This window comes from Ascidiella aspersa, chromosome 9, assembly GCF_963924565.1.
Source record: "Ascidiella aspersa chromosome 9, kaAscAspe10.2, whole genome shotgun sequence".
NCBI classification, from domain to species: Eukaryota; Metazoa; Chordata; class Ascidiacea; order Phlebobranchia; family Ascidiidae; genus Ascidiella; species Ascidiella aspersa.
The window spans coordinates 15,903,119-15,921,354 of NC_139455.1; the positions used below are offsets into that span (position 1 = coordinate 15,903,119).

The 18,236-nt window shown below is 35.9% G+C and overlaps 1 protein-coding gene across 1 annotated transcript; it reads left to right on the top strand.

Moving 5' to 3' along the window:
- Positions 1-1,357: 1,357 nt before the first annotated feature.
- On the top strand, positions 1,358-18,227 carry LOC146133231 (integrin alpha-2-like). The gene is made up of 23 exons (XM_083397691.1): positions 1,358-1,503; positions 1,958-2,091; positions 3,545-3,597; positions 4,903-5,029; positions 5,252-5,369; positions 5,943-6,046; positions 6,629-6,803; positions 7,908-8,086; positions 8,895-8,962; positions 9,355-9,517; positions 9,895-9,980; positions 10,326-10,574; positions 11,106-11,312; positions 11,908-12,229; positions 12,507-12,661; positions 12,867-13,084; positions 13,211-13,352; positions 15,565-15,672; positions 16,028-16,162; positions 16,273-16,386; positions 16,456-16,545; positions 16,783-16,917; positions 18,117-18,227. The coding sequence occupies exons 1-23, from the start codon at positions 1,358-1,360 to the stop codon at positions 18,225-18,227; spliced, it is 3,339 nt and encodes a 1,112-aa protein (XP_083253817.1).
- Positions 18,228-18,236: the final 9 nt, after the last annotated feature.

Sequence of the window (18,236 nt, forward strand, 5' to 3'; positions counted from 1 at the left end):
TGCATGACGTCATTATGACATGTTGCACACGCTTATTTTTCGGGAACATTTTTGGGGGTATTCCTGGCACTTTTCTCGTCATGGATCAACAAAAAAAAACCATTCTGTTGCAATTTGTTCCATTTTTTTCAACTTGTTTACTGGCCTAGGCTAAATACTAGGAAAACATTTTAAGATATAACAGCATAATAAAAATTACACAAGCCACTTAATGTGAAACTGGTCTTTGTAAAGCAAAAAGCATTACAGAGCCTGAAAAACTTCTGAAAAATAACTGTCACATGTTGATATAAATAAACAGTCATCATGTACAAGCGTCTACGTAAGGGACAGGATTTACCTCCATGCGTTGTTATATAGGTGCTTCATAGGATCGGCTCTGTTAAAAGCCTGTTTTGCGATGACTAACGTTGCACGGACACAATCCCGGCACAGGTTATATGAATTGCATGTGTAACATTAGATAACAACGCGTCACATGGAAATGTTATTCATTGTCGATATTCTTTGGTGTCATGGCACCGTTACATCGCGCTGCCAAGGAAAGTGTAACAGCCTATAATAACTTTTACTTTAGAAAGGTCCAGTTCGGAGAATCTTAATATAGTACGGTTCGATGCAGTTATATGATATTGGAAATTAGTTTTTCATGTTCATAGGCCAGTATCAGTGCTGTAAAGTTACTCTTTTCGAATAAATTGACCTGAATTTGGTCGTTTTGGTAAAACGACTTTACGTGACTCAAGTATTTTGAAGAAACTTGTCTTGTTATATCATTGAGTCAAATAATAATCAGGGTTAAATTTAAGTATTTTCATTTAACAGTTTACTATAAATTAGAGCTCTTTATCTCGATTTTTGCATGTAAAACAATTGAACGATTAAATTGATACATGTTGTTGTTTTTTGTATTTTTCCATGCGTTTGTTATTATCAATGATTTGACTTGGAGATCACTGGGTCTTAGAACGACTTGATTTGGACAACTGATAACTTGGACTGCGACTTGACTCGTTATGTATTATTTTGTTTTTGTTATGTAAAGACTTGACTAGTAGTTAAATCTTTTCCAAATGACTTGCTTACAACACTGGCCAACAACATAAAAATATTTAGGCAAAATTAGGGTTAATTACTTTTACATTTATTTCTTGTACTTGTTATGAGAACTCGATTCGACCAAGGATATATAAATTTCCTAAACAAAAGAAAACCTTTTTAGACAAGAATAAATACTTATGAACAAATGCTAATGTTTAGAACAATATTACCGCACAATTTAACTGTTAAATTTGGTTTATAACGAAGAATTTTGTTAAAACCAGACAAAATTTTCTTAAAATTTAACTGTTTCGCCATGCGGCTCTTTGTGGTATTTCTGCTTGCCGTATGCGGATGTCAGTCTCAAAATATTGAAACGAGCAAGCACTTGCTACTAAAACCATCCCCTGCATCTTCGAGTCGCCGACACTTTGGAGCATCGCTTGCTGTTAGAGCAATCACGTAAGTCGAAATTAAGAGGTAAAATATCCTTATTGTTTATACGTGTACTATATATGTTTGTGTTTCGTGATATAAATCATTTTGTACTGTACTTTTTGTAGCGATAGTTAACTTCTATCATGATTTAACGTAGTTTTCTCTAATCGTATTACGGCCTCAGCATTGTGGTTAAGATGAAAAGCTCCCTCTGTTATTCTAACAAAAAATAATTTTGGAAGAGCATTTTTTAAATCGATAATGTAGCTTAATGGCATTTTCTAGAAAAATAAATTTTGAATAACATAGGTTTTTTTAAGGATTTTAAAATAACAACTCGCTTCATCAAACATCTGTCGAGCGTTTTAATGTCATCCTGTTGACCAGATAACCTATTAAGTTGACTGTAAAGTGTTAACCCGACCATGTATCTGTAATCGTTAGCTTACCGTGACTAACGCATTTCTACGTCACACAGGGGAAACAATCGTCTGTTTGTCGGTGCTCCTTCTGCGGGAGTTCAGGTTTCTGACATATATCCTGGTCAGGTTTACAGCTGTCCCTTGAGTGCCAGTCTTGGCACGGCTATATGTACTCAGACTGTAAACACTGGTAAGTTAAATCTTCTCTTATTTGTTGTCGTTGCAAACATCATTCCATGGCTGGATGAAGGTTTTGATAAAACTTCAAATTCTAATATGAGGCCTATTAATTTTCAATTAAAAGGCGTTTAAAAATAAATATCACGGCTTTACAAGGAATGTTAAGAAGTGTTCATCGTCGATCGAATTGCGGTGTGCAATTAGTTTATCCAACTGAAGTTGAGTTCGCGATGCGCGAAAAATGTTGCGTTTAATTGTTTTTTTGGACAGCAGCTTGTAATTTATAAAGGGAGACACCGATTGGGCGCATCAAACGACTATTAGTAAAACTTTACAGATAAAAAAGACGCAGCGGGCCAACTTACAAAATAGACGAAGGGCAAAAAAATGTGTTTTGGGTCATTCTTACTTTTGTAAAATGCCTCTAAAAAATAGAAGCGTATTCCATAATGAAGGGACGTAGTCGTAGCAAAATAGAGCGTAACTAAAAGTGTGTTGCTGAACGCAAACAAATGCCAAGAAGTTACGTTGTTAAGATGTACTAAAACATTATTTCAGAGTATGAAAGCGAGAAAACGTTCAAATTAAAAGCCAATGAGGGAAACATTTTGAAAATGTAGACCCGGTGTAGCCAGTGTCGTAATGACTTAATCTATAACTTAGACTTAAAAATTAAATCTATAACGAGACTTAAAATCAATACGTGCACTTGTTTTTAAATGACTTAACCTAACTTAAGTCTTTTTACGAAAAAAACTTGACTTGACTTAAGTATTTTGGACAAATGCCTTAACTTAGACTTAAGTAATTGTGTCAAATGACTTGAATTAAAATTAAGTATTTTCATTTATTAAAATAATTTATTTATATAAATTTTGCGCATAAAACAATTATCTTGCTATGTATTACATTTTTGGTATATTTCTACAGGTAATTATATTACAGGGTGGGCAGATATATTCAATGGAAAGCCATTTGCAGAAAATACAAGTACCAGAGAGCTTCAAAATTATTTTAATACAAAAAGGCAAATACTGGAAAGCCAGCAATAATAACAGAATTGTAATATAACAAAATGGTAATATAATCAACACAATCATAATACGGGTAATAACAAAATAACACGCACAATATTGATCAATATCAGTCTTTTGTTAACTAACTCTTAGGATTCTATGGTTAGTGTTAGGTGTTACGTCATAAACGAAATGCTGGCCTAAATAAAGAAAAAAAAGAGAGAAACGTTCATAAACGCTACTCTTGGTAGCCTTTACAATTTGGGGGGAATCTAACTATTCAACTAGAGGAGCCACAAAAAACATGCCGGCGAGCCGCAGTTTGCCCACCCCTGTTGTATTATAACGGTTACCAATGTTTATAGTTGGTAACCTATTTATGACAATAAGTTGACTTGAGGTGAAGTTTTAAGGCGGTGAAGTGACAAACGTACGTTTTATTTTCAGGCAAATCAGGAGCCATGGGTATGTCTCTTTCAAACAGCGGAGCTAAGATTGTCGTAAGTTTAAGACACTAACTTGTTTAAGGATGTATTGCATTCCAACCAATTGTGTTCTTATCAAAGTATCTAAGTCAGTGGTTCCCAAACGGGGAGGAATTCCTCCCTAGGGAGGAATTTTATGAGTTCAGGGGAGGAATTTCATAAAAAAATATTTTGTATATACATTAGGATAGTCCCATATAATTTGGATCCGGTTCACATTTTGAACAGTTTGTAAAGGATTCTGAAATCGACATCCCTAATTATAAGGTTCGCTTGTATATCTATGTGAGACAGGATTTTATGCTGTGTTGCAGAGTAAACCAAAAAAATAAACTCGATGTTGAGGATGACTTGCGTTGTGTACTGTCACAAACTGCGCCGCGTATACAACTACTTTCAGAGCGCAAACAAGAGCAAATTTCACATTGAGTGGTAATGTGAAATAAATATATTTCAAAATTCTATAATTTTTTACGTTATATTTGTTTTTCGTTTTATGGGGAGGAATAAATAGTTCAAAAATGGGCAAAGGGAGGAATGAAACAAAAAAGGTTGGGAACCACTGAACTAAGTAGTCGTAATACTTTTTGGCCGTTGCAATATAGTACAACTATGATGTAAAAAAGATAGTTAGTCCCCGCTGTGTTTTAAGCCTTGTTTAGCTAACTAAAGAACAAAGTCGTCGTCTTTAGGTAAAAGTTATATTGAAGAGATGTCTAACAATATCGGATCGAATCCGATACCGGATGTCAAGTGGTACTATTGGTACTCGCCTGTTAACGCCGTAATAATACGAAGAGCATTCAGAGCATGGCCGTATAGATTAAAATTCAATGTCGTAGTTCATCCGGTTTTGCTGGTCTAACCAACCATTTTCTACCTTAGGTCAATTTTTCAGAAAATCTAAAGCAAGTTTAAGTAACAACCGAAAACCTTTTCAAGTTTTTTTGGCCTCGATTTTAGAATAAAGTACAAAGTGGTGGGCATCTGTGTAGTTTCTCTGTATACGTTAACTTTTTATTCCTCGCCTATAGTGGAAAATATGATAATATTAGTAGTTCCATAACTTTCTTAACATTGGTATTAATATAACCTTCTGAAAAACGCAAATTTACCACTATATGATCTGCAAACACCAAAATAAAAAATATATTGCAAGAATGTCGTAATAATTTGCGATTAAGTGTCTATTTTTTACTACACTTCCTATTATAGGTTAGTGTTGGGATCTTATGTAATATAATCAAGATAATCATATTTGGTTTACAGCGGTCAAAAAACCCTGAGTAAAATGTTAACTAACAAAATTGGATGTGATAGGTTTGCGGCAGCCGTTACACCTACACTTGTGCTTCCGCCAATATTGTTCAGCGAATGACCGGGGTTTGTTACAGATACGACGTCAATTCTGAATCCACAGAGGAATTGATTACCCCATGCCCTCAACGTGAGTACACGCTCATATGCAATTGGGGTCGGCAATAAAAATGCAATAAAAAATGTTTTGTTTCGCTTTTTACGGAAAGTGCCTCAATCGTGAAAAAAAACAAATTATAAATTATAATATCCAAAATTAAATAATGTTTCCCAGGATTTAAGATTGCAATAGATAGACTAAAATGGTATTGTTTCTGGAAAATATTAAAACGTGACTACCGATATTGTCTAGTTTGTCCGTCAATCATCAAACTTGATCTTTTCTTTCTGCTTGACGAATCGGGAAGTGTTCAATTGAACAACTACGAGATAGCTAAAGATTGGATAATCGAAGTTGCATCCGGACTCAAGTAAGCTCAACCATTACAGTGTAGTGATTTTTTTTAACATTCAAAAAAAGGCATTAAAAAATTGAGAATAAAGGCATAGAAATAAAACGGATTTCGATTTAAAAGTACATGTAGTTTTCATATCTTTTTATTTAAAGTTTAATCTCTGAAAGTATAATGTTTAAAAGTTATTGTTGTAAAAATTGTATATTTGTCTTAATTTGTAGTTACTATTGTGGTTTAGGTTTAAGTCAGTGTTTCGCAACCCAAAATTGAGTCACCGTTGATTCGGTTGTGAGGCCGACCGAATGGTTTTATATGACTATATTGACTGAATTTAATTTGAGTAAGATTTCTCCAGAATTAGAAAAAATGCGGGAGCAATACGATGACATGGTTCATCGCAATTAAATTCGAACTTAGTAATATTATTTTCTTATGTCTCTTGCAAAAAGTTCAGTGAATTAAGGGTATTCTGAGCGGGCCGCAATGTTAAACTTGCTCTTGGGATAGAGGTCGCCGCAAAATAATGGTTGAGATACTCTGGTCTAGGTAATTGTTGGTTATTAACATCATATCCATTCATGTTTTTAGGGATGACATCAACGATGGATCAGTACATGTTGGAATGATAACGTTCAACTCAAATGCTTATTTACACTTTGGCTTAGCGAAGCGTACATTTACTCAAATTTCCAGTTAGTTTACAGCTTGTATATACCGTAAAGTAGTCTCATATATGGTGACAGTCATAAGGTAATTCATCTTCATATTGTGACAGCAGAGTTTTCTTATTTTCTAGTCTAATCGTAAACAACTAGAAGTACAAAAACACTATATAGAAACATCTAATTATTTCACAGAACAATCTACAAAATAATCTATAAAGTATTTTGGAAAAAAACTCGACACATTTTAACAAAATATACTTATCGTAAAGCATACTACTGTATAACAAACATGCTTGATGACTTGAATCTAAGATTTTCTGGTTCATAAAATTTCCTAAACATAACCATTCATTAAAAAAGCGAAAGTTTAAATTTATTAAACTAATAAAATAGTCAACCTCAATAATAAATCTGTCACCACTTTGGCCTTTGTATAGTAAAAAACACATCTATTATTTAGCTAGAATCTGGATTTGCATATCTTTAATCTGGATTGCATATCTTAAATCAAGATTCATACAAAAACATTTAGATCTAGATCAAAATAATTTAGAATGGCAACTATGGGTGACAGTCATTTTTAGTCCACATGCATTTGCGTATGCGCAGCTTCGATCAAAAGCATCTCGTACTTGGAAGGCGGGACTCGTACAGACAAGGCGATTAATCTTGCGGTCGAGGAGTTTAAGAGCGGGCGAAACGACGTCCCCAAAATGATGATCGTTGTCACCGACGGAGATTCCAATGAGCCAGATCTCACAGCGTCCACTGCGAAAACGGCAAGGTATAATTTTCACCCTTTCCGACCACTTTGGATGGCGTTAACCAGGTTAAAATTTCCCATTTTCTTGCTTCGAGCTAAGCAGCATATAGCTCCTGATCTATACTAGCAAATGAGAGTATATAGCTTGATGCGGAGACGTCGTTCAAGGTATAGTTTGCTTAGCGGCGAACAAAAGTGTGAATTTAGATATTCGATATCCAATAAAGTTAACTGTAGGCGAGATACGCATGCAGTGATTTGTTTTACACATTCCGTTTAGAATGCCCTTCTACCAAATTTATAGTTTTCCGATAAAGGCTATTTCTTTATTGCTACCAAAATTTTCTTATTCTGTCTTGGATTCAACATAGTCAATGCATTTTTGAAGGAAAACTTCGTGATTCTTTCGCTCGCCCCATCTGCACCTATATGCCATGGCGGAAAGTATAATAAGTTAAGAAACACTGCTCTATTCTACAAATTTGTCAGCAAAATTTATTTAAAATTGCATTGTTTGGGACAAACGGGGCGTAGGCTTTTCTTTATAATGAGCAGAGTAGATAACCAATATAACTTAATTCACCCTTCTTCGTTTTTTTATGCAGGACCACGCTCGCATTAGCTTTAAAACAACATATTCTGCCGAAATTACAAGAAACATAATGCATCGTTTCAAAGATAAATGTGCGGAATTTTCCGACAGCTGTCAGTTTTGTTGGTAACTTGATTACTAGTAGAAATTTTATGATAGTTCAAAAAAACGCCCTGGGATTTTAAAAGTTCGGCGGCTATTGTTGTGGTAAGATTTTGGATTCAGTTGGTGTCAATACGCTAGTTTTCTATTTATGTATGATTTATGCACTTATTTATAATTGTGTAGCGTTACTATATTATATGAGCGCAAGTTGGTAGAACGGCAGCTATAGTATAGTATCTACCGCTCGGTTTGAAAGTCGAAGAAGCAAGATTTTGTTGCGCAAACACAGCAATTTTATGAGTAGAAACCTAAAGGCTTTTCCATAAAGGGGAAAATAAAGTAGTTTTTCTAGAAAGTCTTTGTAGAAGAAACTTTCGCTGTGTTTTTATGTATCGCGATTTTGAATATTTATGTTTACCTGCTTATAGGAGAAGCGGCATTACGATGGTCGCGGTGGGAGTTGGCAATGGAATCAAGGCAACAGAATTAAAGAATATTGCAGGGGCCAACAAGAGGGTTCTTACCGTGTCTGCCTTTGACAAGCTTGACACAATCTTGGCCACCTTGACAGCTGTCATCACCGAAACCGCTTCCGGGGGTCTTGAAGGTGTGCCTACAACTTTTTCCATAACGTTTTGTATAGAGCAGTGGTTGCCGAACTTTATTTTCGCGGACTCCTTTTAATTAAATATTAAGGTTACGGACCCCTAAATTTTCCAAGACTAATCCTAACCAATGACTTTGAAAAACCATATGCTTACATAATTTTAGTCAGATTAAATAACATTTACAAACTTGTTACTTTTGATGCCGCTTCCATTCCATATTTCCAAAGAGACGACTTAAGCATGAAGGAGTTTAGTTTATCAGCTACATGGATAAGTTAACGTTGTTATTATGACTTCAAAGAAATTGCCAGAATGCTTTCTTATCAGTTTGTCCAAAAACATCGGAAAAGATCGGCTAAGTATATAGAACAGGCCACACATAAATTCTTTTCACTCAATTTTTTCATTCTAAATCTCTGAGTTTGGGGAAACGTCACATATAATCAACACAAAATTAAAAAAAAAGCACAAGTTTTATCCAAATAGTTAATACATATGACTCTATTTCAAATCCTTCAAGTTATTGTACACACCTAAAAATTCGACTCATAAATGGGAAACCACTGGTATAGAGTACAAAACATCAGGTAACCGTAATCTATAGTTTTTCTTTGTTGCAACAAAGTGATGTCGCAATCTTTACATGAAATACCTACATAGTTTTTTTGATTAAAACACAAAAATGATGAGCAGGGTCAAGAGGACATGGGTTCATTGTTTCGAGTATTGTACCGGCAGATGAATAAACAAAATATTTACACACGTTCTATTTTAAGCTTATGCTTATACTTTGTGTTGTTGTGCCAGGTGCATCCGGGAACCTTACAAATGAGCTCTATCAATGTCAGTCCGGAATGTCGGTTCACCACGATAAGGTATTGAGATTAAATACTCATATTTGTGTTCATTAGATTTAGACAACGACACAAGTTACCTAAATCACTGTGTTGAAATATAATTGAAATCAAATTAAGATTTTGCGTGAAGCAATAACAAGCTTTGGAGCATAATGGTTGGAGGTTGTAGTAAGACGTAATAAGAATATCAAAGCCCAGGTATCATTTTGAACGTTTCGAACAACTCTTTATTTATTTTCAACATCTAGGTGTTGGCTTTTTCTAATAAGAAGCTCTTTATTTAACAAAAGTTATTCAAGACGTGTATTAGCAGCATGCACCCAACCAAGTATTTTCAAGCGCGATCTAAGCGTTTTGTGTAACAAACTTTTACATTGAAACTTACAATTAAAAAATATTTTCTCACATAGAATGGCAACTTGAACACTGGGGCAGTTGGATCTTACGACAGGACTGGTTCGGTCATTGAACATTCAGCCGGTTCGACACAGTATAATGGCGTGTTAAACTCGGTTGAACTGGGTACAATCATGAGTCCCGAAAACATAACGATACTAAGGGAATCATACTTAGGTAAGAACACCTGTCTATACCAATAAAACCCTAAATATTGGCCTATAGCAGATTTGTGAATTTGTATGGGAAGTTCAGAATATAAAAAAATAAGAAATGGTCGAACATGATGAGGCAAAGCTTATAAAGTTTTCACACTGTCAATTTATACGTATGAAGAAATAGAAAAAAGCCAATCATTGTACATTGTAATTTCCCTTTAAAGATGATGCCATTCATCACCACTCGGAAAACGATTACTTGTTCAAGGCCTAATAAGTACCTGCTTACCTGGTGCTTGTCATTGTAACGTCATGTTGCCGATGATTAACAGCATTAGTAAGACTAAAGACAATTATGGTCAACGCTATTCATAATAGAATCGTTTGTACACACAGGCTATTCTGTTGCCAGTGGTAAGTTTCTTGCGGGCAACACGGAGCTAATAGCAAGCGGCATGCCACGATATCACTCCAGAGGCCAAGTAAGTTTAGCACATACTGTATTTACATATGAAAATCTTGTAAGGCCTCGTAAAAAACATACAGCTTCTGCAACAAGGGTTTTGACGACCGAAGCTGTTTTAAAGCGATACTGAAAATGCGTTTTCTTATAGCGCTTATACTACTTGAAAAGCAATTTATCGCTAATGACATTACCATCTTGTACAAATTGTGTAACGCAATGTTTTAGAGCATTAAGATCTGCAAATATTGAACAGTATTGCTATTTAATAACTTTGTTTATTAGGTTTGCGCATGCTTTTCATTTAACATCACCAGACTGAACAAAACGCACAAACCAAACGCTGTATTTTATTTTTCTTCAGGTTGTGTTTTACCCGCCCAACTCTGAAATCGTTGAGTCTTCCAGCAATCACTACACTCTGCATCCATTCGGTAAGTTGTGGCAGCTCGGCGCCTACTTCGGCCATTCGCTTTTGGCGATAGATTTGAACAAGGACTCCTACGACGACTTGCTGGTGTCTGCTCCTCTTTACTCTGACATCACTGGGTTCGATCAAGGGCGAGTGTTGGTTTACATGAACGATCCGAGCAACCCTGGTCCTCAAAGTTGGGTGAGATGTTATTTAAATTTCAAACCAACCAAATAATAATTTAGGTGAAATGTATAAGTTGAGGACTATATATAATTATAAAACTTTGCTACCAGCAGGCAGCAGGCATCACAGTAATAATCAAAAAAACACTACTGACAACTAAATTTCTTCTCCAAGATTCGTTGACCTTCAAGTCGCCTTCATCAGGGAAAACGACGTCAAACGCTTGAGGACTATGTTAACTTTAGTTCATCCTCCAGATGGACAACACGAATATTTAATTTAATTTTCAGTGCTAAACCTCATGTTGTTATATAGAATGAGACAATCAATGAATTTAATATTTCTGGAGCACAGTGTAACAGGCTAAGAAACCAGAGCATTTTTCACATGAGAGCATTTTTCACATTGAGTGTCGCACAATTGTTTTGGCTGAGACTAGTTATCACTATCTAGCATTAATGAATTGTTGAAAAATTACATTTAATCAAACTTCCCTAATAGTATTTACGCATTTTGAAGAAACCTTTATTTTACCGTCATTTAAAGGTTTCAACAATTCCTTTGGTTTTATCTGGATCCAATTCAGTTGGATCGAGATTCGGATATTCGCTGGGTGCAGTTGGTGACGTGGATCAGAACGGATATACTGACGTCATCGTAGGTGCCCCCCTAGAAGAGGCCACTCCGACAAGTAGCGGCGCTGTGTACGTTTATTACCTTTCCGCCTCTGGAATCAGTGACTCGAGAAAACAGGTTTCCTTATTGTGATTTATTCATAGCAATCTAATTAAACTTTACAATCACAAGTTAAATCTGGAAATCAAAAAAAAAAAAAAAAAAAAAAAAAATGTAAACCACTTTCAATCACAAAAGTTTAAGTAATTTGAGAATACTGTCCGACCTCCCTCGAAAAAAAAGTATTTGCAATGTGACATACCCCAACCTATTATGTTTGTAAAACATCCAGTAGCAAATAAATAAAGAGGGTTTATAGGACGTTTTGATTTTATTGTATTTCAATCTCAGTATTATTTTTGTTTTCCTTTATCTTGTCCTATATGGACAATAACCACCCGCAAGTTTAAACACTAGTAATAAACACTACTGTGAATTAAGGGCCATGGATGTATTAAACTTCAGTAAAATTTTGTTCTTGGCGTTCGCACTCCAGTTGAAATACCCAACAATGGCACAATGACAAGCAACATTTTAAATCTTGCGAAATGATTATTTAGTTATGGCGTCCATCGTTTACCCGGATGGTTTCATGAAAAATAGAAACTTATTATGTAATACGAGTGAGTTTTGAAATTTGACATCTGAACCAGACGAAATATTGTTTTCGCAGCGAATTCTTGGTAGCTCCCTTGAGGTCCCTCTGGTGCAATTCGGAGGAGCGGTCGCCGGTGACAACGGAGCCGGCATCTTCGTCAATTCCGACAACTACCCAGACGTCGTGGTGTCGGCGCCATCTAGCGACGCGGTAATGGTGCTCAGGAGCAGGCCGGTGATCGAAGTGACGTCATCGGTGACGTTGCAACCAAGCAAAGTGAACGTGATGCGGTGTGCGGCGACTTACAACGAAAGTTGTTCGACTGTGGTTGCCTGCATCAGCGCAAGGCTCAGGAACGGACCTACCAGCCATTACTTCGGTTTGGAGTTTATTCTCAGTAAAAATTAAACCGTCTACTTTCCCTTACTGAAGTACAATACATTTTTTTAACAAATTTAACCTTAGTACTTAATTTAGCAACGGTGGTTAACCTCATTATTTTTGATAAAAATGATTTTTAATCAAGCTATAGCCTGTACAGTGTACACTTTTAGTTTCACGTATAACTGATTTGTTAATAGCATTAAAAAACAACACAAGTAAATTAACAATATTTAACTTAAAACATCTGTAAAACTTAGCCTAAAACTTTTTGTACCATATTTCGTTGGCAGATTTTAACGTTTCCATGGACCTCGACTCTTTAATCGGCCAATCACACTTAAAGCGCTTTGTTCTATTCGGAACCAGCACTATTTCAACCGAACGCAACCCGAAAGAAGTGGTCGGAAACGTTCAGAAGTGCTTTCAATACAATGTCAATTTTAACGTTAGTATTTCAACTCACCAATTTACCTTATATACAAATGCTTTGTTTTACTTTAAATGTAGATTGGTATTTGCCATTTCGTGTAATTATTATACATTTTATCAACAAAATGCCATCAACTATAAATAATACGGGTTGTTGGCCGTTGTTAGCCGTTGTTGGCGTTGGTAATCGAAGTGTTACGACCTCCAATTTATTCATGCAGAGAAAGGCACTTGATGACCACAACACACAAGCCTCGTGGTTCAACGTCGTGCCGAGGGCAAAGTTTTCTTTCGATTTGACCGACCAGCATAAAAACACAGACTTTAGTGGTGTTCTTGACCCAGTGGTCGACCACTACCAGACTGCTGATTGGTTGTTTGAAACCGGTTGTGTGAACGGGCGATGTCAGCACGACTTGACGGCTACCGCTTCTTACTCGTGAGTTTTAGAGTATAATTGGTTAATCTAGCCAACAATTTATTGCCTTCAATACTTGGTTTAAAGTATAGGAAAAACTTGGCAGAAACAATAAAAATGATTCGGTTTATTTTTTACTATTTTTAGGATATCATCGTCCCCGGAGCCTTTGATTTTTACTAAACCTGGTGGAAGCTTTATCGTTTCAGTGACAATCGCCAACCAAGGTCCCGACAATTCCTATTTCACGACAATAAATGTAACTTCGGGAACCTTGAAAAGAGCCCGAGTAAGCAATATACGATTCAGTTAGAGCTAGATAATTGCGTAGATTTCAGTTGCCGGGCTTTCCTAATTGTTATATAACAACTCTTTTTTTTACAGATTTAGAACTTTATAAAACATGACATTTTATACGAATAAATTTAAACGGACGGCCCCACTATTTTGCTATATGTCATCAAAATGGTAAAGCTTTCTCTATATATATCATAATTAGGTCACTGGAACATGCGTAGAACTTGTTGAGGGGGCATCTACCTCCGCGCATAGCGTGCTTCGTTTTCTGGCACCGTCACAATCACTCAAAAATCTGTTTCCATCTGGTGGCAAGGTAGGCTTCATTACCATCAAAAACAAACCGAGTATATGTCTAATAAATAGTAGGGAAGGAGAAACGTATGCCACAAATAGAGATCGAATTATGCTACTATTGATTAAATATTAGAATAAAATAGAACTTGACGTCGATTTAACTATCTTTAAATCGATAGGTTAATAAGACAAACCAGTGTTGTAACACACCATTACTTTCATATATTCTTTAATCCATCAGCGCGATAGAAAAACCCTGAACGAGGGAATTGACCTTTTACCATTTCAACTTTATACCGGTAATATCTTTTAATATTACATGATCGTGTTTTTTAAAGTGCCAGTTTGCAATTGAATATGATCTGCGATCTTTGACGAGTGTAGCAACATCTCCCAACATTTCGGTATCCGGAGTTATATATTCCAAGTAAGTCGAATTAGCATTTCAAAATGAATGAAAATTAACAAATTTGGCTTCTTAAAAAAATAACAAATTTGGCTTTTTTAAAGGGGTCGACAACCTTTTCCTAACACGTGTATTTTTGAAATTGGATTTTCATAACTGGTAATCTGAACGGACAAAGGATTTATGCTTTTGAAATGGCGATGAAAAAATTTGATAAAATTATTGATGGAAAACGCGATAAATTTAATCGTTAATCTAGTTTATGCTTAATTTAAATAGGGCCGGGACTCTCGAGGTTGTCTTAAATTTTTAATTTACGTTTGCACTGTTAGGCCCGAGTGTAAATCAAGTGGCAGGCCGGTTAAATTAGGCTACGTTGACGGGTCGTTGCCTTGACCCCTAACTTAACTTACATGCTAATACGCTCGTCGCATCGTTTTGTGGAGCTGTATTGCTTGTTAACGTCAGACGAACTAGGAAACACTTTGACAGTCTTTATTCTTTTTTATTATAGCGCCGGAGATTCTGTTGCCTTTGACCCAGTCACTTCAAACAACTTTTTTGCTTTCACGAGACAAGTTCGATACTCTGCTTCTCTCATTATTGGCGGGTCTGTATGTGCATTGTACACACATGTCAACAGTAACAATAGCTACAGAGCATAAAAGGATTTGTTACTTAATTTGCTATTGCTAATATTGCGTTGGACGAAAATAGCTGGCTGTCGCGATGTGTAAATCGCTTTAGAACGAGATCTGTTTGCTATTCGTGGGCCGTTTAAAACCGTCACGAAGTAAAATGATTTTTAATCTTCAATGTTGTGAATTGTTGTTGTGAAGGTTACTCAAACAACACGGTGAGAAACAATCATGATCATATATCACCGCGACACACATTTGGGGGTAGACCTATTTTACATGAATAATAATATATAACCACTTAAGGGGAAAATTAGGTCAAGTTGTGACGTGTTTTTTAACTTTAAATATCATACACGCGAAGCTTTTAAAATTGTTCGATTTAGGTTGTTCTGTATATGTCCGTTAAACTTGGTAAGTTGGTAAAACGTTTTATTCTGCAGGTCCTCTTCGCCTGCACAAGTTATCTTCGACCGAAAGCTAACGCCAAGTTTTGCTACCCACTTGAACGACCTCGTATTAGGGGGAACTGCAACAAACGTGAAACACACACACGAAGTTAGCAGATATAGACACATAAATTTATTGTCATCATAACTGTATTTATATTTTGATGTGGATAGCTCGTTTGTGTCTACACAAAAATGATAACGTCTTTCAAAAATGTACGCCTGATGGTTTGCCTCGTTTGTTATTAATAAAGATCATAGTGTAAACAAATTGAGTTTGCCTAACAGGCCAATTCTATTAGATTTACATGTTTTATTAAGTTTCAGTTAAAATGCAAACTCTTTGATTATTTTTACAAATGAAAACAGCTATTTAACGGTGAATGGTGTACGATTGTTCAATATTCGTCGCAGATTCACGGAGTTGGACCTCTGGTGGTGAAAACTTCACAAATGAAATTTACTTGGCCGAAATCTTTTGGCGGCAGACCTCTGTTTTATTTGTACGACTTCACATGTGAGGTAGGGCATTCTGATCGTACTTTACATACTTTTACAAAAGTGTCGGGTAACCGATATCAAAGTTTAAATGTGTTGTACTATCGATCTTTTAAAATTTTAGAGCTTTGTGTATCACCGATACTTTACTATTTTTCGTGTAGTAATGAAAGCTATACACAAAGATATAAACGCAGCTAACTTATAACGTACATAGGCTAAAGACTTTCCCATGAATTATAAAATTATGTATATGGTAATCCAACGTACGACTATCTGTTATGGTATGATATTCTAACTTAGTACTACTGTTATGGTATGGGAATATAACTTTTCTGTTATGTACTATAATTATTTTGGTATGAATTCTACATTCCAGCCTTCAACCAACTGCATTTGCACAACTGAAAACAAAGTAAACCACCTTGACATATCCACTAACAACGAAACTAATAAAAAGAGAATCGACCTATGGTTTCCAGAAGCAGCGGAGATAGTTCTTAAAGATCAACTGGTTTGAATCTAGTTTAACACATATTTATTTGATAAAGATTTAAACATTTTTAAGTAGGCCTATATTAGACATGTCAAAAAATGATTAAAAATATAATAATTGTCACGTAGACGTGCACCGACGCTACTTGTGCTCATATTACGTGTCGATTGAACGATATGACGTCATTAGCCAAGGTTACCCTGACAGCTGCCTTTAAAATATGGGTGCCAACTCTTTCGCCGGTAAGTTGACATATCATGATGGATATTTGCTGTTATATCTAATCAATGTGACAAGATTATGTTATTTAGGAAACCGTTGACTCGCAATTCTTTAGCGAGGTTGAAGTAAATACAGGAGATCTTCCTTTACACCCTCCGACGAAACTCTACAATAACAAAGTATGCATTTAGGCATGCGGTTTCAAAGATAATGATCCTATTGTAAAATCGTTTTCAGTTTTTGGCCGATTAAGTAGGTTACACTGTACAATGCAGTCATGCAAATCACTTTATTCAGCAAGCAATTTGACAAAAATGTATAACCCTTTGGTTGTTTTTTTGCATGTTGAAAAGTAACAACTCTCTCTCTGCCAACAAAATACTCAAACTAATAACTGTGGTTGAAATTAAATACAGGTAACTACAACAGTTTTGTCAGAAAAGCCAGTACCATATTCGCCTGCCACTGCCGGACAGAACATCGGCGCCATAATCGGTGGAATTCTTGGCGGAGTTGCGCTTCTTGCTTTGATTGTCCTCGGCTTGTGGAAGGTATTAACCTATGTTGTTGGAACAGTTCTTCTAAACCAGTGGTTCTTAACCTTTTTTTAGCCGCGCCCCCCTTTGGTAATTTTCCTATGCCTTGCGCCCCCCTATGAAAAGCCATTCGGCATTTTTCAATTAAATATCTCTGAGACAACTTGAAAATAGCGAATGGTACTGCTGGTCGCGAAAAAAAAAATTTGAGTTTTATTTGGTCGAATTGACTAAACTGTAACTCAGGAGGCGTTTTGCATTGGGCACACAACAATTTGCTCGTATTGGACACATTGTTTTTATCGAGCTGATTTTGACAAACATGTTGTGAGGGCTTCGACTCCACATTTGGAAGGTTGTATGATGTCGAGCGCAAAAAAATGTCAAGCGCAAATATTAAACATTGCGTTATCGTGTTTCAAAAGATGTAACGACACACAATACAACGGCAATATTGCAAAAAACATTACAGATTCTTGTAAAAAAGTTTGAGTCTTCCTGTTGCTATCACGTTATCATATTTAAAATATAGAAATAGTTCGAAGGGCGATAACTTTTATTGTTTATCTATAAGTTAGGAAAAATAGGGCGGTGATACCGTCGATGATTACAAATATCCAGAAACATGCAATGACAGTCAAAAAAATTTTGTTCCATAAAGGAATTAGAAGATTCGCGCGTAATATAATAATTTTTGCAGTTTTATTGTTAAAGTTGGCAAAAAACAGAGTTTGTATGTAGGAGTTATGCCTAATCCAAACGAAACCATTAAAAGTATCTACAACAAATTAAAATATTCCGTTAAGAACCACTGTGGAGCCTAATGGTTGGAGGTTGTTAAGAAGTAATAAGAATATCAAAGCCCATACAGAAGTAGATGTCCTTCTGAACGTTTCGAATAAATAGACGATATCTACTTCTGTATGGACAAAATGATATTTGCTTTCTGTATGGGCTTTGATATTCTGATTACGATAGACTACCTTACTTAGAACAAAAACCTAAAAAAATAGAATTTTAAGTAGATTCAATTAATATTTTTTCTTCAAAACATTTTAATATAATTATGCTATTGAAAAGTTCGACGGAGTTGCCTGAATGCTAAAATGGGTGTAGGCCTACCTCAATTAACCTTAGGCGTTTTGCGGCCGACTTGTGCACAGCTTAAGGCTTAAGCGAAAGGAATGCTTTTAAATAATATTATCCCCCAACAGGCTGGTTACTTCAAGAGCAAGTACGGGGAAATGACGAGGGAAGCCCGGCAGACAGTAAGGGCTCGCAACCAGAGGGCGGTGGAACCATCAACCTACGAGGCGGTGCAATGAACTGATTTG

What these genes read in the sequence shown, in the direction of transcription:
- LOC146133231 (XM_083397691.1), top strand. Translation starts at nt 1,358, where the DNA reads ATGCGGCTCTTTGTGGTATTTCTGCTTGCCGTATGCGGATGTCAGTCT. An exon ending in CTTGCTGTTAGAGCAATCAC is followed by an intron (nt 1,504 to 1,957) that starts GTAAGTCGAAAT and finishes TACGTCACACAG; the next exon opens with GGGAAACAATCGTCTGTTTG. An exon ending in CGGTTTGGAGTTTATTCTCA is followed by an intron (nt 12,230 to 12,506) that starts GTAAAAATTAAA and finishes TTTCGTTGGCAG; the next exon opens with ATTTTAACGTTTCCATGGAC.